Here is a 23,148-nt window from a genome sequence, read left to right as displayed (position 1 = left end):
ATCTCCCCAGAATTTGAGGATCTTCCTGTTGAAGATACTCAAGGTCTTGCGTATGTTGCAGGCTGGGTGTTGAAAAATATTGACACTCCTGATTGTGATAATTGCCGGAATATTTTATTTTCCAAAGCTGCAACTCCACGTCATCTCCTGACTACTTTTAAAGAAGTGGACAACTCTCAGAGGCTGACATATGCTAGTGACCATGTAATGGGATTTGTTCAAAATATACACCACTGTTTATATGAATTTCTTGATAAGTGTGGTTTTCAGAGAAATCTGGAAAACACTTTCAAAAGTTCATTTAAACAAAAGGTCGATTTTGGGCAAATACATTGCGTGGAACACAACTGTTTTAATTTAATTTTAGATAAGTGTACCACTTTTCTAATTTATAAATATTGCAGGGACAAAGACAAGTTTTCCGCGGTATCTGAGGGCCACCAAAGAAAAATGAAGAGACTGAAAAAATAGTGCTGTGATTTGTGTGATTCGTTAGCCTTGTTTTATTATATCAATTATAGACTGTATTTTTTTGTTGGGTTTATAGAATTTTATCTTGTTTTGTTTTTTACTTTTTCATGAATGCTATTTTGTTTTCTATTTGTTTTTGTTGAATTTTTAGAATTTTATCTTGTTTTGTTGAATTTTTAGAATTATATCTTGTTTTATTTTTTTCTTGTTTGTTTTGTCGATTTGCGGTTTTGTAGTATTTTTGTTTTTATATTTTGGATGAACTTACAAGTTCACGCTTCAGCCTGCTGAAGTCGGAACTTGTTCGAATGCATAACATCGGCCGAGCCTGTTAACAGGTAAATGGTATCCGGCGCTTCACGCTGCGATAGTGCACCCGTAGCGGGAACAAGTCTATTATTATTGTTATAAACAATTCACAAAATGTCGAGTGTTGTAATCCAAGATGAAAAATTTGTAGAATGTTCATATTATCAGGCTACAACATCGACTGCGGTTTGCAAATGTTTTCATCAAAAACCTTCCTCACATTCTCAAGACAGTGAAATTTCTAGATTTGTTTTTTACTTTTTTCAAGTGAATAATATTTTGTTTGTTGAATTTTTACATTTTTTTCTTGTTTTTAGCTTTTAATGTTTTTGTAGGATTTACAAATTTTATCTTGTTAAATTTTTTTCTTATTTGTGTCATTTTTTCGTTCAATATATAGTTAATAAATATATTTGTATTTAATTTTATTTTCCTGCTATTAAAATTGTTAAGATTTTAAAGTGAAAAAGTATATTTGGTTTTTAAACCAAATTTACTTTTTTCACTTTAATATCTTGACAACTAAAAAAACTTATACCTTAAAAAGGGAGCATTATAAAGACGGTTGCGTTCAAATTTTTCCCGCGGTCATTTAGTTTGCCACTGGACTACCAGGATCGCTGTATTTTGTGTTGCCAACCTTTAACATAGGGAAATCAGTTCTTATATTGGGTGTTCTGTGCTATGATGTGTATGTGTGACCAAGTGCAAGACGTAATTTACAACAATTGGCATGTTCTAGTGCTATGGATGTGTCTTCATTAATCAGTACCTTGTCAATAAACGACACCTGCTCCAACATTTTTAACTTCGCCGCGAACGTCAACGGGCACCGCACGGAATTTGTGATTGGCACTTTCACCAATCAGAATTTGATCATTGCGACTCAATTCGAAAAGCTGTACAGTTTGTACTCGGTTTCGGTGGACCACACAGAAAACGGCATTTGTACGGTGGAGCCCATATACTCGGTTCATCAGTTGTTTGGTAAAGATAACATCTATGGTGAAGCTGCTGCTAGGTTCATCACGAAAGAACTGAACATCAGGAAGCAACTGCTGATATTTTTAAGCCTAAAGGATTACAGTAGAAATACAGTGAAGAGTATTGCTGAGGCTATTAAGAATTACTCAAGTGACAAAGATGTCAGTAGCAAAGAGAACAAAGGTTGCTGAAAATTTTTTTGGACAGGTTAGCATAGGGCCCCCAGGATCTGGCAAGACTACATATTGTGGGAAAGTGTATGATTTCTACAAGGACAAGTTGAACAGGAAAGTGGAAGTAGTCAATTTGGATCCAGCTAATGAAAATATGAATTACAATCCTGCAATTGATGTGATGAAATTAGTAACTGTTAAAGATGTGATGGACAGTTTAAATTTAGGGCCTAATGGAGCACTGATGTATTGCATGGAGTATTTGGAAGAGAATTTTGACTGGCTTTTAAGCCAGTTGGTTCAAATAAAAAACAGTTACTTAATTTTTGATATGCCAGGACAAGTGGAGTTGTACACACATCACAACTCTATCAAAAACATATTTGGGAAGTTGGAGAAAATAGGTTACCATTTGTGTGCAGTTCACATGGTAGATTCCCATTACTGTTCAGACCCTGCTAAATTTATCTCAACTCTCCTGTTAAGTCTTTCAACAATGATGCAAATAGGTTTGCCACATGTCAATGTCTTGAGTAAAGTATGCTATTTTAATAATGTACATTTTGACCATTTTATACTGTCTTTGTTTCAGGCTGATCTACTAAAAAAGAATTCAGATAAATTGGACTTTAACATTGATTTTTATACAGATGTTTTGAATTTAGATTATTTATTGGATTTATTAGATGATGGGCCTTTAACAAAGAAGTACAAAAAGTTGAATGCTGCTTTGATTGAATTAATTCAAGATTACAGCTTGGTGTGTTTCATTTTATTAGATGTGAAGTCAGAGAAGAGTTTACTAAACTTGAAAAGTGCAGTTGACAAGGTAACAGAAATGAATTGAACTTTTAAAATGATAACACGGAACTGTCTTGCAGGCAAATGGTTATATCTATGGCAGTGGAGAAGAAAGAAGTATTCAGGCATTACTCTCATGTGCTGTTGGGTCCAGAACTGAATCAGAACGCTACGACACAGATTTCTTTTAATTTTCCTCATTATACTACCTTATTTAACAAATAAAAGCATACATATAGAAAAATTTATTTATTACACATTTACCTTACATTAATCTTAATCAAAACTTAATTTATATTTCATTTTCCTGGTGGTTTAGCCTTTTGTTTCTCTAACTGAGCTCTACAAGTTAAAATTGTTAAAAATCACTTACGAATCTCATCACCAAACTAATTACCTTAGCTGTTTGTTGAAATCATCTTCTACATTATCATCTTCCCAATTATCTTCCCACACACTGATATCTTGCTCGTCTTTGTCTTTCCCGGTCCAGTCTGTAAAAGAATCGGTATAAATATTGTTGCAAATCATTACACCTAACCTCAAATTTACCTTCAACCGGAAATTCTTCAAATTCGTCATCTTCTTCAAGAACGCCCAGATCTAGCTTTGGTTTTTCAGACATGATTGTTGTGGTTCTTCACAGCTTAAATTGTACTCACTCTCACTAATAATTGAAATTTTATTGAAATACACAATTACGTTGACATGAACACAATGCTTTCTCAAATTTAAGATTTGTAGATAAAAAGACTTCCTGTAATGTCGGTGCTGACATCTTCCGACGGACATAGGCTTGGTGATATAATAAGTGATCATTCAAAGAGGGCGCATGTGTGTACAAAGTTATAAACAGTAAGGTTGGTAGAACTGACTAATTTGCATACCGTGCGACCATTTTTAAAATTATAAATTAGAGTAGGCGGGATTTTTTTTTACAGGGTTATTCTAAATGATTGTACTCGAAGTAGGCGTGAAAACTGAATGTAAAATTTATGGTTGCCGCTCTACATAAAAAAACATCAAAATGATGTGAATAAGTGAGTTCACACACAGGAGTTAAATTGGGTGCAAAACAACTCAATATTTTTAAAATTGATTGCAAAACAACTCTGAATTTAATTGTTAATTTAACAAAAATAAATTAAGTCTTTACATGGGAGATACTTTAAAGAACTGGAACAAATCAATATTTTTAAAATTGATTGCAAAACAACTCAATATTTCTGGATTTAATCGTTAATTTAACAAAAATAAATTAAGTCTTTACATGGGAGATACTTTAAAGAACTGGAACAACCAGAAATTAATATTCAGGCTTCTCATGCATTGCTTAAGAAATCAAATATTCATCCTGAGACGGAGGGTTTTATATTTGCAATACAAGATCATGTTATAAATACAAGAAATTATAAAAAACACATATGCGGTTTGCAATCGATAATTGATAAATGTAGGATTTGCGGAACTGAAGGGGAAACAATTGAACACATCATTTCTTCTTGCACCGTTTTGGCTCAAAGCGAATATAACAAACGTAATGATGTTTTCGCTAAAATTATACACATGAATTTAGCTATTAAATTCAATTTATTAAAGAATACACAACCACATTATAGTTATATACCAGAAAGTTGTTTGAAACATGATAATTACAAATTATATTTTGATCAAACAGTTTTAACTGACATTCATATTAAGCATAACAGACCAGACATTATTATTTTAAATAAACAAAAAAAGCAAGCATATCTTTGAGATATAGCTGTTCCAAATTCACATAATATAACACAGACATATAACACAAAAATGAATTAGCTATTTATGCACCAAGGGCGTTACAACGATGATTACGCCCGGAGAACGATGAATCCAGCTCGAGGGCTTTAGCCCGAGAGATGGATATCGTTCGATGGGCGTAATCATTCGGTTTTATTTTATTTTTCACTATACGTGTTCTTAAAAAAAAAAATTGGCATCTTTGCAATTGTGAATTGATGAGGGCGTTATGAATTCATTACGCCCGCTTATTCTTATTACGCCCTGTTATTATTCCCCGGTTGTTATGGACATGTTTACGTATTTCGTATCCTAGGAGTTATCATGCAATTATACTAATGTGAAAAATAAAAATATTTAGAGCTCTCCGTTGTTATGAGAAATCTTTGGTGTTTAGAAAAAAATTCGATTTTACCACTTATAATTTCAGCAACGGGAATAGTACCGCAACATACAGTTTTTGTGGTACAGTTAGATTCATTATGTTTTTCTGAGTTCAAAAATATAGCACACCGGTATATTTAAATGTTATTCTAATTATTAGGAGCAAGTAGAACTTTATTCGTAGCAGGCCATGAATTACTTATGAAGACATTTTTGTAGCCATAGAAACAATTTTTATTCATTAATAACAATAAACATTTTTCAACGGAACTTCAAATTGAGCACCAATTTGTTCGAGGCATCTACGTATCATATTTTGCGTGGCATTCATAAGAATTTCAGGTGGCGTTTCTCTGCATGCAGTAATTTCTATTATTTTCGAAATATGCTTGTAAAATATCCATAATTTCGTTATTATTCATTTTATTTCACAATACGAAATTGGAGAAAAAAAATTAAACAAAAATTACGACAAATAAATAATAGTATATTATTTTAGTAGTGGTAAAAATGAAATTTTTTATGGCGAAGCTGAAAGTTAATTAATTCAGCTAAGCCATACAAAATTATTTTTACCCCGAATAAAATATACTATTTTATCTTCATACGCAATAAAAGCATAAAACGAACACCATTAGAACGCAATTTTAGTGATTTAAATTATTAATAAATTAATAAAGTGGTCTTTTTCAAAACCCAATTTCAAATAATTGTATGTTCACAATAAATATTAATAAATGATGTTGCTGAACTCTTTGATTTTTGTAGTTTACAGGGTGATTTTGAAAGTTGTGCAGATATTTTAATCACGAGCTACTGGCTTCATGTAGAACTCGGAAAAAATGTTTAAAAAATTCTATGTCAAAAAATAAAATGATTTTTTTTAATTGCTTTTAGTCTTCTACGTTGTCAAACAACCTCGTAGGTAAAATTTCGGTATATTTTAAAAATACACCCTGTATATCATATTTTATAAAACGTACACGAATGCGGTTTCCTTGTTTTAAAGCATATTTCCTATAGGTTACTTCGCATTGGCGTACATGTTATATGAACATTATGATTGACGTTTGCAAATTAAAATTTGAAATTTTATTTTTTATTACTGTCACCCAGAAGCATGTAGACACAATTTGATTGACACATGTCAACATGTGAAGTGAGGTTATTCGTTTCTAAAGGCTGCTTTACAGCATACGTAAGTGGAATGACAGTTGTGGACGAAATTTTTTGTCCGCCATAGTACCCATGTAGAAGTTCATCATGAATATTGTGGAAAAAAGATTCGAGTAAATTATTTCGATATCTCGCGGCATTTATCGTTCCTTAAAAAAAAAACAGGTCCAAATATGCGTCTTCGAGAGACCGCTAGCCAAACACCAATTTTCTGTGGATGGAGATACGATTGAACAAACTCATGAGGATTCATTGAAGACCAAATTCGCATATTTTGTTTGTTTACATATCAAGACAGGTGAAACCATGATTCATCGGAAAAAATGTTAAATTTAAGATATTGTTGTTATTTAAATGATTCAAAAATCACTAACAGTATTTTATTCGCGTAGGAAAATCTCGTGGGTGCAGCTCTTAAATGACGGTAATTTTATAGGAATGAATATTTAAATCTTGTTTTAAAATTTTGTGACAACTTCCATATGAGAGGTCCATCTCTTGGGCTAACCTGCGAAGAGGTTTTTTAGGAGACTGCTCCATTCTTGCTCCAACATCTGCCACAATCTCAGTTCATTTTTTGGGCGCTTCGCTACCGGTTTTTTGACCAACATTCCCAACATTACGAAATTTCGCCACACATTTTTAAATTTGTTGGAACAATTTTTGATAATCTACCTACAGGAAAATTAGGGAATGCATTTTGAAAATCATTAATGCAGTGCTCTATTTCCATTTGCCATTTTCTTGTCGTTCAGCGTTTTTAACTCTCAGTAAGAAAAATTTTATGTTCTAAATCACACATTTTGAAACGTTACTTTGACAATTCAGATATTAAATCAAATTGTCAACAGTCAGTGGTACCAGCCTAATTTAAAATTCACAGCCTGCTCTAATTATTTATAATTTAAATAATCGCAGGGTATTTTAGGTTGCCTCGTTGCTATTTAAAACAATAGTTTGAATTTTTCCCCCCCGCAAAAGTTACTCGTGACGTCATAAAGCACTAAACTTTTACTACAGAGTTTGTCGATCACGCATTAGGTGTTCCCTCACTAGAATAACACAAAAAAAAAACACCTACAACCCCACGGAGCTTATAAACCTTGGATTCTATTCGAACACTCAAACTTTCTGACTTGATTTTCAACCAAGCAGCCCACAGGAGGTAAATTTTTAAGTGCTGCTCTAGAATAATTGATTATTTAAATTTTTAAGTGAGTACTGAAATATTATTTCATCAAGATCAAGGGTATACAGTGTAATATTTCAAGATATACCTAGTATACTTTAGTGATACAATAATTTTCAAATTCATAGTACTGATAGAGACACGGAATTTCGTGCATCATTTTTCTGTCACTTCAAAAAATTGCGATGTAAATCACTTTTTGTTGTCAACGTGACATTCAAAAGTCAAATTTTGAAATTTATTTTCTGTTCACATCAACGCATGTCAATCAAAATCGTCTTAAACGGCGAAAATTGAGGTTAATAATCTAAGGCCTATTTTACATTTTTTGACGGTATATTGACAGTTATGCCCGAAATTCCGTGTTTCGAATTGTATATGTATATGTATTTACAGGCACCTACATTTACAATTGGTTGCAAAAAAAAACGGAAAACGAAAATTTTCCTAATGTAAATTTGGTTTTGCCCGTCAAATATTTTTTTTAAATGTCATTCAATTTTGACGTTAATTCTAACCTATCTCTCGTAAGAAGATTTTACACTATGGAAACATTGTAAAAATGTGTCATTTTATTTTGACAGTTCCCGTTTTTTTGTAACCAACTGTACAACAAATGGGTAAATTAAAAATGTAGGTACGGTTGGCTTCAAAAAAAACGGGAACTGTCAGAAAAAGTTCTGTCAGATTTTATTAAATTTTTATAGTTGAAACGGCCTTTTAGAATTTAGGTTAAAAAACTGCACTTATGTGTCAGAAATACTACTGTCAAACAGACACAAATTGACATAAATTGTCAAATTAAATTTTCAGTTCACATTAGGTCAAATTTCATTTCCCGTTTTTTTTTTTTGAAGCCAACTGTATTATAATACAGGATGAGTTCATAAATAAATGCAAATGAAGCTAATTCAGGTTAAACTGAGTTAAAATAATATTTTTTAATTTTAAGTCGAGAAATAAATACCTAGCGTAAAATCATGGCATAACTAAATACACCTCGAAAATTTGCATATATTAGTTATTAATAAACGTGGCCCTTAATTTCAAAGCGGCACATAAATTTCTCCTTTAACCACCGTTGCTACTCCAAGCCCTGGTTAATATTTTACTACATTCTCCTTTAATACACTTGCCTCTTTAGTCATTGCTATTCACTAGGAATATCTTATAATTGAAGTTTGACAAAGATGTAACGAACGAACAATAATTTGTTATTTTGTGAATTGACTAACAAGAAGTCGAATATTTAGGTCACTTTATTTACTTTTTGTTTTATAATAATAGTTATCTTTATATTAAGTGCGCGAAGAGAGTGTTTTTTGTGCATGAAAAGGTCTTTTACGCCGAGACGAAGGTCGAGGCAGTATAAGCCTTTGAATGCACAAAAACATCTTCGCGCACGAATTTTTTCTATAATTGATTCAAAAATTGAAATTAAAAATTAAAATTTTTGAAGGAACTCTGAAGTTTCAATGCAGTGACCATGTTGCTTGGTAACTAATAAAAAACAGTGCGTGAAATGAAAAACAGAAATAGTATGCGTGAAATTGCATTTCACACACTGTTTTGTATGGTTTCTATGGTTTCGATCTTACTAACAATGCAAAAAAAATACACGTCAGAAAATGACCCACTTTAGGCACATAACTATGCGTGAATTTCAATTTTTTGAATCAATTATAGAAAAAGACAGTTATTTAAGTACCAAAACATTAAATATTCATATTTGTAACATGTTTGGCTTAGATCTTGTTTTTTATGTTTTTAAATTATGTTTTAAGAGTTATGATAAACAATAACCGAAACTTTTAGTTTCTTTGCAAATGCAATCGTGGTTAACCTGCTTTTTAAACTATTCATGAAGTAAAAGTTAGCTGAGTTAAAAGTTCTCCGAGCAAGCTAAATGTTATAGTTAACAAATCATTTAGGTTTGCAATTACTTTGCGGGACCATTTACATATTTTTAAGATGAAACAATAAACTATAAATTTTACATTTTAATAAATGTTATTAAAACAAAAATAAGTTGACCAAAGCAATATGCAGTGTGGAAACTTTAACTGGAATAAAATTCATAACCTGGACATGGGCGATTTTTGTAACAAATCCCGAAACAGGTCGATTTTTGTTTTTGCTTGCATACATTTTTATGCATATGGTTTTTGCATATCTTCTCCCGGAAGTACGCAATCACCCCTAACTTTTTTTTTCAAATATAAGGGTATGCCAAGTGACACCTCGTTTGAAAGCCCACTTCGCAGGGAATACAACGCGCTATTTGTTTCCTGAATATTTTGGAAGCCTACGTGCTAAAAAATAAAAACCAATTTTATAAGTTGAATTTTATTTAATGCAACAAATGTTCAAAATGGGCACCGTTTTTTTCTTGGCAAATTTCAAATCGATAGTAACATGCATCCCTTACATTTTGTAACATTTCTGGGGAGATTTGCCTAATTTCATGCTTGATACATTGCTTAAGGTTTTCGTTATGTTATTAATATAAAGTTTCATCTTCTTATAAAAATCGACCTGTTTCGGGATTTTTTACAAAAATCGCCTATGTCCAAGTTATGAATTTTATTCCAGTTAAAGTTTCCACACTGTATTTAATAAATTATTATAATAGATTAAAAATACATGAAATTTTCTTACGTGAGGCTTCATACGTTAATTAATTACCGACTATCTAACCTGTGTAATTTTATCTAATTGTAAGGGGTGGGTGTTGATATTTGTGTTGCTATAAAATAGATTTCTAAAACAAAGTATTGATATTAAATACGTCGCAGAATGTATCAGTTTTCGTCAAGAAATTTAATATCGCTTACTTCAGTTATACCTAATAATTTTGTAATTGAATTTTTGATGACACAGTGTCTTGAATATTTGTCAATAACTTTATTTCTCGTTACTTCTTTGGAAAATTGTATTTACTATAAATCTGTCCAAGTTCATAACCTTATATTTTTTTTATGGTTTTTGATAAACGAGCAAAAAAATCATAGTAAAAGTTAAGCATTTTTGGAGTTGGAAGCTTACACATAATAACATAATATTAATTTTACTTGTTTATCGTTGAAACCAAAATTATTAGTCATAAGTTTAAATTTATTACTACAACAATGAATTAATAAGGAAGTTACTAAATTTGTAAATACTTCGTGTAATTACCCGAGACATTAAATCGTCCGACATATTGCAGTTTTTCGTTGCTTTATTTCAGATAATAAATAAAAAGTTTTGAAGTTTGGCGTATCATACTAACTGGGAGATTATGTGCTATACTAAAATTATTAATGCCTGAACTTCCTTCTTTTTCCTTTATTCTCTGTTAATGAACTTTTAGAAAAGTAAGTCTCGAAGTATGAGACAATGAAAAGTGTCTTTCCTGCGACGAAAAACTCACAGAAAATATGTGTGGTGAGGCGTGAGGAACAACGAACTCTTGTCTTGTGATTGTGAAGATACTTTCTCTATACAATTGTTACAGATAATTATTCAGTTTCTTCAACTATAGCTGCATTCTTAAGAAACATTATGTACATGTCTCGTATTATACATTTTAAACTCTTTGAGTATGTATACAGGGTGTTTTCCGTTTAACATGATAGTATGCGTTGTTCTAAAGAGTTTTAGCCAAAATCACCTTAGTAAAATTGTAACGACAATGAAGATACAATAAGTTAATTTTTTTGAAATTTTTGAAACCGGTCCTGCTCAAATCTGCGCTGATTTGTTAGAAATTAGAATTGACAAAAAAAAAATCAAATGAGCATGGACGTTAATCAAAAATACTGTCAGAGTTGTCATCTAATTAGTTGGAATGGCTTTATCATTATGAAAATAATGAGTTCACAGATATGTTGCTAATGTATGGGCAATATCACGTTATCAGAATGCAGCTGCGGCGTCCAGAGAGTACGCAGAGTGATTTCCAGAAAGACACCATCCTGGGCCACGTCAGTTATTAATTTAGTACAGCGGAGAAATAGACAGGACCGGACTCAAAATTTTAGAAAACAATAAAAATATACAATCAATTATCTCCGTTAATACAAACATTTTACTAAGAAGATTTAGGATAAAATTCTTAAGATAATGTATAGTACCTCGTGTTACAAGGAACGCCTCAACTTCGAAAACACCCTGTATAATGTTGTAAAGATTTATAAAACATCATTGAAAACTTTGTATGTAATACATTTTATACTAACACGAAAATCTAAAAATCTTGGATTCAATATAAAATATTACGTTTTGGAGTTAAAACTAAATAATAAAATGATCTTTCAGTTCATTTGAGATTTTTTTCTAACATTTATTTTGAAGATACAAGGCTAACTTGATTTTTTTAAATGGGATGGGGGTTACTGCCACGCGTAACTGCAGCGTGTAGAGCAGTTAGAAACATGCCCACCATTTTTGAACGTGTCCGTCGTTCTTTATTGTCAGCTGTGCATTGAACAGGGAGGTCGAAATTTTGAACAATTTTTTAAATTTCACTGCAATTTTTGCGAAATAATAAAAAATAGGTCGCGCGATCAGGATTGTCATAAATGTCATTTTTGATAATACGTAGTATGTAAATTTAAAAAATTATTCGTCTAAGACCAAATTCACATTCAACGTAGCCGTTCACGATTGTTTTAAACACGCAGCAGGCCAAGATATTTTTTTGTTAGATTGGTGTCAGGTCCTGTCATATGACGTTTCGTTGTTATATATTCGTCTTATTGTCAATTCCGTCATTAATTTAGTGCAATTCAATTATAACCTAAAATAGATTTATTACATGTCAAATCACAATATTGCCAACTAAAATATCGATTTTCATAGACAGTCCGAATTTGAAACATTCGTGAATGCTGTATAGTTAGATTCGCGTGACATAAAATTATTATGGGTCATGTTTAATTGGTGGTCCTAGATAGGTACCTACAGTTAATTTCAAAATTACAGAGTACTTACACCTAATTTTCTACAGTGTAAAATGCACTTAAATTTTTTGTCAATGATCAATGTCAATTTTGACAAACAAAATGCCTAATCTAACCAAAAACACGAAAGTGCTCATTCTTTCCAAATTAGAAGAAGGGTGGTCGATCCGGAGGGTAGAGCAGCATTATTATAACATCGCGAAGAGCACCGTGCAGAGGATAAAACAAACAATATTATGGTGTTCCGTGTGTTCTAAAATATCAGCGACGTTTTGTTTTGTCAAACTTACCTAACCTATATAAAAAATATGACGTTCAAATTTCAAAAAGGCATCTTTACATATGGAAGAAGCTGTAATAAATCGACTTCTTGATTTTTCAGGTGTACTCTATAATTTTGAAATTAACTGTAGGTACAGTTGATGGACAAATAAAACTGGGACAAAAATGACAATCACATAAGTCAAAATTTACAAATTTGCATCGTTTAATTACGGCTTTATCACAAATAGGTTAACTTTGGTATGACATATTATATAGACACTGGCAAATATATTGACAATTCAATAGTCTGATTTACATAGATTAAATTTTAAGTGTCCCAGTTTTATTTGTCCATCGACCGTACCTAGAAGGGCCCGGAAAATCCAATAATCCATTTATTATGGAAAGAGTCAAAATTCCTGGTACACATTACAAAATTTCGAATACGGACCACCAAGCTGTAAACGTTCGGAGTGTGCCCAACAGATCGAAATCAGGTATTATTTACGATATCTTTACGGACAAGCCATAAACCATTGTAAGGGGCAATCGGCTTATTTTATAATGAGTTCCCAATATCGTTTCATCCTACTATAACAATTGTCATGATTATGGTAATGATGATATATGTGGTAGAGATAATGATGATGTACATTACATATACACAGACGACGATAACGAGGCTAACGTAGTAGACTATTCTTTAATTAAATGCCCACCAGCCCATCGAAAAACTCTTTACAATGCAGGGTTATGTTATGTGACATGTAGTATACGTATAGCCGTCTAGATTTGTAAATTTGACATTTGACAGTTCATACTTGTCAGTTTTCATGGTTTATCAGTTTTCAAAGTGTTGATTACAGTGTTCTGAAATAATTAAGCAGCAAAAAAAATCTTTTTTTAAATTATCCCGTGCAGGACATTAATTGATGTAGTAAGATGTAAATATTTTTTACATTTGAACATAAACATCTTCTTGTTTTAGCATTTAGCAAGAATAAAAATCGAACATTAAACAGTAATGAGTGGAGTTGTTCAGTGTCGACACGCAACAATGAATTCCGGAAACGTGTTAGCTGTTTGGGGGCCCTATAGCATACCGGTAAACACTTTTAGTCTTTTCTTTGAGAAAACTAGGTACATTTGCTTTTGTGCTGTGCAAATTTTAATTCAGGAACAGACAAAACTTGTATTTTAAACTACATTATTTAAAGGCCCCTTGCTTTTAGGCTACCAAATAATGACATCATTAATATGTATTGTAGGTAGCAATCTCCGCACACTACAATGTAGCAAACGTAATAATAATAATAATAATAACCCATTATGGTTGTTAGACAACAAATCAATATGAAAGAATGATCCACTCAAAAAAAACATAGCTACGTGTAAGATGAAATAAATATAGAGTTATTCACACAAGAGTACGAGCCTAATATGCATGCAACCCAAATTACATTACAGACACCACGTTTTTTGTAATGTAACTGTAACTGTACTCTTGCGCGAATAACCCTGTATATTATACCTATGTTATATGGTAGATTTATTCTAGTGTGATTCACGTACAATTTTAACGTGTGAAAAATTGTCAGCGGCGGCTTCTATTAAGACCCTCTAGTAAATCATAGTTAGAATCAAATTAGCCGAATTACTATCTCTGCAATCATTGCACGAGGGCAAATCTCACGTGTGGAGCGCCATTCATCCTTTAAGCTAAAGGATCTTCAAATTTACCTTTCCCACCTTCAGTTAGGTAACAAACTATTTACATTAAGTTCGATAAAAGCATGGCCTCTCCACGTTCCACACCCAACTTTGTTTCAACTTAAACCGGGATGATCTATGGTTTAACGTTCACCCAAGAGATACAATTAAACGCACGAGAATTTAATTGTAATAAGATCTAAACAATAAACGCAGTGCGTTAATGGTTTTCAGTGGTTAAAGTTAGATTAAACGGAAATATTTACGTTGTTAGTTAAACAACTTAGACCGTGTTTAAGTTGAGGGACACCCGAACATTCTCCCCCTCCTACAAAAATTGATCCACAAACATAAATAAACAAACGCTTAACTTTGAGTTAATTAATATAATTAGCCGATTTCGCCGCCTCCCTTGCACTCTGTAATTAGACGTGCTAACAAGCCCCAAGAATGAAAACTGAGCGCCGCTTGTGTCGGAGCGTTAATTCGAGCGCTTTTTTCACTCGGATTTCTTCGAGGCCTTCGGTTGCTAGGCTCTTTGGCGAAGACATTTTCCCCGTTATTTCTTTGTAAAATTTGCAAATTTAACAGGAATGATCCGCCCCGTGAAGGACCTTACGTCTGCGCAAACACAATCCGGGAAGCTATGAAACTGGGATTCTTGATCCCATCTGTCAGTATATTCGCAAACTGGGGTGCTACTGCTGCCTTTTGTGCGAAAAATACGCGCGCCGCGAACTTCAACGACTCTCCGGAGCGCTCTTCCAGAACCAACTCGACTTTTCACCTCCCGCCGACGACCACAGGGGTGAGTAAATTATTTAATTCGTCACCCTAAAAACAAAACGAATTTTTCGTTCCAATTCTTACCAACTTAAAATAGTTTCGCAGTATTTTAACAAAACAGTCGGACGTAAAAATGAAACTTTTGGAGAGGAATTTATCGGGAGCTTTTGTTTCGGCGAGAATCTTTCAACTTCGCAAGTTGATAAATACATTTTTTATTACGTATTCCCTTAAAAATTATGAAATTACTTTTGTTTAGGAGTTGTGAAATGCGAGGAAGTTGTGTGGACTCTTGAAAATCTCGACGTAATAAAACTCGTTAAAGCTTAGAGTTCAACGTTCAGAAGTTCCTCCAAATAATTCAGCGCTTCCAGATACACAATAATAACTCATTATTTGTGGAACGTCGTCTCGCGAAAAACCATTCAGATTCGACTTATACAAAATAAAATACACTGAGGAGCTTCACACTTGACGACTTGAAATAAATATTCAACGAATCTGAAATATCAGAACTTGTTTAAATTCACCAAACTTTCTAGATCTTCTTAGGGAGTTTTTCGCAAGCTCCGGAACATTGCAGGTTTCTGTATGCATATTCTAGAAACGAAAGCTTCGGTCGCTAGTCCTCACGCTTATCTCTTTTTTCATTTATGTCTCAGGCTTTTCTGACAAAAACCGGTCGACCACATCACTGCAGATGTGAATTGTGTAAAAATTAAACTCCACAGATATTTATTATTTACTACGAATCGACAGAAGAAATGAAATTATTGCAGTCGACGTTGCCTCGAATTTATTTATTGCGGCCTGTCAGGTGTTTACGACTCCGTTGGAAAAATATTATGTTGCTGTTCGTGTAATGTCGGCTCACAAATAAATGCCGTAAACGTCGACCAGACGTCCATTCCCTCATTAAAGGCAACAATCGGGACTGGGTCAAGGAGATCTCGAAGATCACACTTGCGGTAAAGACTGTTTTGCATGAACCACCTCGTTTAACTTTGCAACTCGGAATTTTTTTCGGAATTTTATCGGAGCTTCAACAAGAAAAATACAAATACAAGTTCTCTCGTAAAATTGAAAAGTGACGAGAGTAGTGTACGCCATGGTTGCACGCTCGGTTTAAATGAGTCACTAGGGGTTTTTTTCTCCGGACCAAAATATAAATAATTGAAAAGCTGACAGAGCCAAGGCACATGCCTTCATTACACAATGATCTGAAATAATGTTAATTATTTATTTAAAACAGCTCTGTTTTATGGTACAACTGAAATTCGGTATTCGCGTTTTATTTGAAAACCAGAAGCACATTTTGAACAACAACTCGTGAGACTAATCCTCCCCTGGATACTGTAAAATTACATTCTCGAGGGTTTTTTCCATAGGATACCCTGGAGTCTTAGCTTGTTGAAAACGGAACTCTGGTAAATGGAATACGTACAGATTTAATTTATATGAAAGCTGTGTTGCTTCTTCTTTTTTGTTAAAACTTCGGAGTTTATTATTTTTGATTTATTTGAAACGAACGCACACCATTCAAACCTTTCAATAAAATTTCTACACTCTCGCAATTATTTTCTGCCAGCCTTCCTAGTATAAAATGAAAGAAAGAAATTTGAAGATGTCGAGTTCTAATTTTTTGTAACCAAAGGAAATTAAAGAAAATAAATGGAGCGTCTGAAAGAGTATTTCTTTCAGGCTCAAAATAAGAAACACGTCTGTATATGTGATGATATCTTGTTCGTTATTGAAGCAGAGGCAGAAACGAAGAAGTGGACTTTTTGTAAACAACAGAGGACGCGATTATTAAATAAGATGTTGAATGTGGGCACGTTGAAACGCCAATAAAAAGTAATTTCGAATCAAAATTCTCGTGACCTTTATTTACCGACCGAAATTGGAGATTTTATTCATTTCCGATGAACCGGAAGTCTGATTTAATACGTCGTTTAAGAGGCCATAATTCGCTTATCTCATCTTTGAAATATTAGATTTTCGGCGTCGAATCAGTCGACAGAAAAATACTCTAACGAGCGATCCTGACATTTAAAATTGAATGTTTTTCGAGTGCAGTGTCAACACAGGGCCGAGTTTCGTTTCCGTATAATGTGCTTATAAAAAATCTCGTCGAGAAAGTCCACAATGTAAAATTGACATCTCAATAAAGGAAGCTGAAAAACTCGTGTCGGGACTGCTTACGAGAATACAGGCGGATAAAGTGGGCCCATAATGGGGCCTCGAATAATTTCGTCAAAACATCTCGTCGATCTCGTTTTTGCAAATATCGCAGAGTCATTGATCAAAATTGAATGTTGCGTAACGCATTGTCGCGTTCTGTTCGGTGAACGCGTCAAGCCGAACGGATGAACAAGATCGGTATTGAATCTGGTGGAAGTTTGGGGCTTGGAAGTTGTCACTTTAATACGGTGATCAACTTGAGTTGTAGAGATTGGAACATTCTGATAAACTTTATAATGAGATGTTTTATTGGCGACTAATAGTTCAAAAGTTTAATCGAACGTCAGCAAACAAGGGAATGTCATAGGGGCGCAGGGTTTTTCTGGTCTTGAAAACTGACACCTGTCAACTGAGAAAGTTTCTGTTCTCGTCGCGCCACCAACGACAGAACAATTTGAGATGTAAAACTTGTCTAATTTTTCTCGGGGACAACAAATACATCAGATAAAAAATTAACGAGAAGGTGAAATGTACAGAAGGTTTGTTAAGGAGTCTCGAGTTTAGCAGCGAGCTTTCTCATCTCTAGTTTTATTGAAAGGTCAATGTTTGAGAGTAACTTTCATCTAAAATTTGAAGTGATTTGTGTTTTAAATGGTGCCGAGTTCATAATGCTTTGCTGTAAGATTCCACAAAACTGTTTATAATTCTGTTTTATACCGAAACAAAATGTAAACAAATTGTCAGTCCGGTCATTCGAGTTTTCGTGTAATTGGTAGTGTTTCCTGCGAGCAATGGTTTTGTGGGTGTGTACAAGCATACATAACTTCCTGCTGCAAATTTTTGCGCCAGTGTGTTGAAATTTATATTTCAACTTTGCCTGTCAGAATTTATCGATCATAATTACTCGGTTTGGATTTGGCTCTCGTTTTGATTGTTTCAAAAAATGTATGCTCTATGAAATATTAAAACATGGAAAACGTGTGACGCACTTTTACAGTGTTACTCATAATCACAGACTAAGATTCACATAACCTCACTTTGAATTTGAGAATTGCAGTGAGATTGACAGTGACTCATTCATATGGGAACTCAACTAAAACCATTTTTGATTTTGGTGAAACTGTTGAAACACATGGACGTAAAGTTCATTTTTAATTATACCTAGAGTGGTATATAATATATAATATATAATAATATAGCCTAAGGGAGTCCGTTTCGGCTCAGGGACGTGAGGGTCGCGGGTTCGATTCCGACCCAAGGCGCAAAAAAAGGCTATATTCTATTTCGTGATTCGGAAGTCACGTTAAGCCATTGGTCCCGGTCTATTGAGTTGGTCATCACGCCCCTCATAGATTTGTAAACCAGTCCTAGACTGTGTAACAACATTTATAAAATAATAATAATATATAATATACTCGTATAATATATACTAATTTTAATTATACCTAGTCCGACGGATCAATTAATAAGCAGAACAACTGTTTGATACAACTCTTTTCAACATAATGTAAGACATGCTATATTGAACTTTTGTAGGTATTGTATCTGGTGATGATTTAAATTTCTCCTCAAAGTTGGCGTTGAAGAGTCGATTGTGAACGCGCACTCGTCAGTCTGCAGAGTAAAAACACAAACAACGCAAAAAGTTCACAATCGACTCTTCAACGCCGACTTTGAGGGCATCTCGCTTTGACATGTGCGATTAGAGCAAAACGCGAGTTGTACGTTTATTACTTGTTACATTAGCGGCGTCAAATTTTTAGGTTAGGTTTTAACCACATTTGCTTGAAATTTCAACCATATGATGCCAACGAAAAGCTACGCAGCAAGTGGACATATTCATTTGCAGAATTTGTAATTGCAAAAATAATATTGGAATTGAGCAGGGTTCTGAAAAGAACTGTTTTTTGAAAAACAAAATGAAAACGGAGGAATGAATTTGCAGAAAAACCAAGAAAGCACGAAAGAACACAACTCAAAATTTCAAAAATAAATGTTCAAATATTGGTAGCAGCATGCTTTGCTGTCAAATGTCAAAAGCGGATGCAGGTCACGTCGACTTCTTGATTCGGACTAAGCTCATCGGACTATAATTAAAAAATGGACTGCACATGCATTTGTTAGTTGATGACAGTTGGTGTTGGATCACCCAAGTTTTCAAATCTTTTGTTTTTCAAAGCTGTCGAATGCGAATAAATTCCGAGAAAAAAATATTAATGTGGAATGCAGTAATTGCAAGAGAAATATTTTTGAAATGACGAGATTACTGTAAGCGGTATTAGAGAGTCCAAAATAATTACTTATAATGAAGAAGATTGAAATTACTTGAAATATTTTGTGATGCAGTAATTTCTGTCGAGCAAGTATTTTCCAGTAATTGCATTCTTTGCGAGTTTTACCCTCCATTTGCGAGAAGTTAATTGAAGTTCACTTTAAATATCTGTTTGTGAGAAACTATTCAAACAAGCAAGGCTTTTCAGATTTTCTACCTGAAATGAGTTGTAAAGAGCTTTGTTTCAATAAGATGCAATAGTTCTCATCGAACGGAGGAAGTGGTATTACATTGACTTCTGATGGGGAAATCTTTTAGTCTTTGGGGAAAAGTTCTTAAAAAGATGAGACTAGAAACAGACAATTTGTTGCGTTGTTATAAAAAAAAACAAAGATGTACGGTTTATACGACGGTTAATTCTAAATTTTTGAAACAGAGGCGTTCAATGGAAATATTATTTTTTTCCTTACATTTTTTTTTATTGTAATGTTCTCTGTGGCGTTCTATACACCCCAAATTATAATTTTACACTATAGATGAAAAGTAAGTCTAGTAAAAGTGATGGGTTTCACTCCATCAATTTTTTGAATTTGTTATTTCTAATCATCCTCGTAAAAAAATTAAAATCCTACAAATTCTATATAACTTTCACGTCAATAGGTCACGGTTACCAGAAAAATAAAAAAATATACATATTTTATATATATTAGTGTTGAAATAACTAAAAAAAAATTATAAAATGTATTTATTCCTGCTAAAAAATACATTCAGTAAAGCGGGAACTGGTAAAGTCCTCGTCTAGAAATAGTCAATTTTGACTTAAATTGTAAATCATTTTACAATAGGAGAGAAAATCGTTTTATAACTACCATAAATAATTCCATAAATAAATAGGGGCTGTTATTTTACCTGATGTTTGCTCTTCCTTGAGTCGGCACTGCACAACAAAGGGGCAATAAAGTTAGAGGGTATTATGGTAGTTATAAGACGGTTGGCTATCCTATTGTAAAATGATTTACAATTTAAGTCAAAATTGACTATTTCTAGACGAGGACTTTAAGTAATGATATTCATTACCCACGGCCGTGAGTAATGACTCATTACTCTACATTACATCGCCTAAACTATAAAGTTGCAATGACAGCCCAATATTCATAGATTTTAATTATCTTTAAATGTCATAATGTATACGTTGCAGAAAAAGTATTCCGTTCCGCTTGCGTGTCATGGTAACTTTCCTGTCGGATGATTGCAGCACTCGCTTATGAGCAACAGCTATCTTACGCTTGTTGACTAATATACTATTATTGTTAATGAACTTTCTGCTTTCTGTCGATTTTCAACAGAATATTTATTTACTGGCAAACTTTAAACGTTCTCGGAAAATTTTTTGTTTCGTACAGGATGGAGGATTAAGGGAAAAGAAAAATTGAGATTTTAATCGTTGAAGATGTTCTGGAAGAGCAACTTTCTAAATGTGTTTTCCATTATTTTTAAATGAAAATGTTGTAAAGAAAATAAAGGTCGCCCATTCTTTTTGCAATTGTTTGAGCTTTTTAACGACCACAGCTGATGAGAGCTTTTGTAATTAATGTTGTTTACGTCAACTTGTTTCACTTCGACTGTTTAGCAGGTCTTTATGCCTAGCCTCATTACATGGAACACTGATAATTATCCCGAGATGAAAAGCTCCACAATGAAACAAAGCACAGCTTTCACCATTTACATATACGCAAATACGAGCGTTTTTAAACTTTATTTTAAAGCCGTCCCGACACATTTTTGACGTTTAGAACCGACCGGAGCTTTTTCAGTGACGTCACGAAAATAAAAGTCTGGAACGAGCAAAAAATACTAAACTTGAAATTGAACTGTGCACGGTTTGTAAAATTTTATTTTCGTACTCAGTTTATTTAGAGAATTGAAATTAAAACGATGGTAAAAGCAATATTCTGCACTATTTATAAAGAGTCTCCATATTATTTTCATTCGTGATGCATCTCTGAAAACTGCAAGGTTTTGTGCGCAAACCTTTGAATTTGTTGCATCAGTGAAAAATATGTTTGTGGAACGTGCTTTCTCCTAATTTTTCTCATTGAGAGATCGATTTTTAATTATCTAGAATTTCTCGTCCCTCATAATTCTACAATTTTCACCGCCCTAAAACGAGTATTTATTTTTTTTATTTTACATCAACATTAGTAATTAGCACACGTTTTTAATTTGTTATGGTCTCTGAAGTAATTGCTTTCTTTTTGTAAAGCTTAAGTGTGAGAGAAATTAAAAGGGATTCTTAAAATGAATGTGAAGAAGGAATAAAAAATGTTTGATAAATTACTCAGTCTCGTCGCAATTAAATTTACTTTCAATCGGACGTGATAAAAAATAATGATGGATTTTATTACGTTTTAGGTGTTTTACGGTGTCAGAATTCGAAGTGGTTTTCCACCTTTTTAAGAATGTGAAGCTTATTTATGAGTTCCAGCCTCCTCCCGCACATTATTACCTCTCACCATCTTGCATTCATCGAAATCCCCTAACTATTCACTTTCCAGACACGAAACTAAGTAAATTTTTTATGCTGGAAGACTCGCACCCGAATTGAGACGCCACGTTAACTCAGTTAGTCGACATTTTTTCGGCAGGGCGACGCTTCTTTTGTTCTCTTATTAAGTTCGTATCGATCTTATCCTATTTAGTTTTTACATCTACTTTGTCATCTTCTTCACATAATGTGTTCGAAGGCACGCGGGACGCAATTACCACATGCACGCACCGAATTAACGGGCACGGGTCCGTTGGGGGGAAAATTTTGAATAAAATTGCGGTAATTTATGAATTTTTAAGCCGAAAAGCCGACGCAGGTTTTCAGCCTTTTCATTCTAGCGTGATGATGTCGTTTTCCACTCGCAACGCTGACTCTAACGTCCGCGAAGAGTTTCCGTGTCAGTTGTTTATTTACAACGAAAGATCGGAACGCTCCTTTATGAAACTTTGCCAAATTTTTAGAAAGTCGCTACTCCATTAAATTTTCAAATAGCGAGTTGCAAGGTAAGATTCTATAAATTTTACATCGGTTTGTTTGGTAAAAGTAGAACGGGTACAACACCGAAAATTTCTCTGAATAAAACATTTCGTGTTTTGTCTGTTATCTATAATTTTCTAACAATTTCTAAGATGCATGTTGGATGATAAAAATGCATTTAACTAAGAAAATTTTGTAATTTTTAATCGCACCACATTATTCCCGGGCAATGAATTAGTTTCACCGTCACGCGTCACGTCAACGCTCCGAGATGAAAGGCTCGTTCTAGTTCGTTCGGGGGAGCCGAATTTAGCCTAGCGAGCGAGAAACTGTCAGATTTTGAGTGGATTCCTGTCCAAAATAACAACATTAACTGACTTTATTACCTTCATAATCTTGTATAAAAATTTTAAAAACTCCAAAGTAATGTTTCTTAAAATTATATAAAGTCCATTTTTTTTAAAATCAATTGTCAGTGTCAAAATTCCTCAAAGAACAGGCTGTATCACCCTAAAACCTTTCATTTCGGAACACCTCTATCGTAAAATCTCCCTAGATCAGGTTTGAGGTTATGTCAGTAATTTTCAAATGTCAGAAAAGATTCAGGTGTAACCAAATTTTATACCAAAAGACAAGAAATAAAGACGATGACACTGAAAACTGCAACTGAACATATACAGGAAAATGGGAATTTATTTAAT

The 23,148-nt window shown here is 33.4% G+C and overlaps 2 protein-coding genes across 3 annotated transcripts in view; both read left to right on the top strand.

Annotated features, from left to right (window-relative positions):
• Nucleotides 1-1,467: 1,467 nt before the first annotated feature.
• On the top strand, nucleotides 1,468-2,982 carry LOC138126605 (GPN-loop GTPase 2). Its single transcript, XM_069042403.1, has 3 exons — nucleotides 1,468-2,475; nucleotides 2,530-2,766; nucleotides 2,819-2,982. The coding sequence occupies exons 1-3, from the start codon at nucleotides 1,924-1,926 to the stop codon at nucleotides 2,927-2,929; spliced, it is 900 nt and encodes a 299-aa protein (XP_068898504.1). The 5' UTR covers nucleotides 1,468-1,923; the 3' UTR covers nucleotides 2,930-2,982.
• An 11,875-nt stretch (nucleotides 2,983-14,857) lies between these two features.
• The window catches only part of SPR (Sex peptide receptor), a 202,008-nt gene continuing 193,717 nt past the window's right edge, over nucleotides 14,858-23,148 (top strand). Inside the window, exon 1 of one of the 2 annotated variants that reach the window (XM_069040836.1) lies at nucleotides 14,858-14,991. The gene's annotated coding sequence lies outside the window, so the exon portion shown is untranslated. The remainder of the gene's footprint in view (nucleotides 14,992-23,148) is intronic. The other variant, XM_069040848.1, reaches the window with a different exon arrangement.

Source organism: Tenebrio molitor, chromosome 1 (assembly GCF_963966145.1).
Source record: "Tenebrio molitor chromosome 1, icTenMoli1.1, whole genome shotgun sequence".
In the NCBI taxonomy this organism is placed as follows: Eukaryota; Metazoa; Arthropoda; class Insecta; order Coleoptera; family Tenebrionidae; genus Tenebrio; species Tenebrio molitor.
Note: the sequence above shows the minus strand (reverse complement) of the source record. Positions and strands in the feature narration are given on the sequence as shown.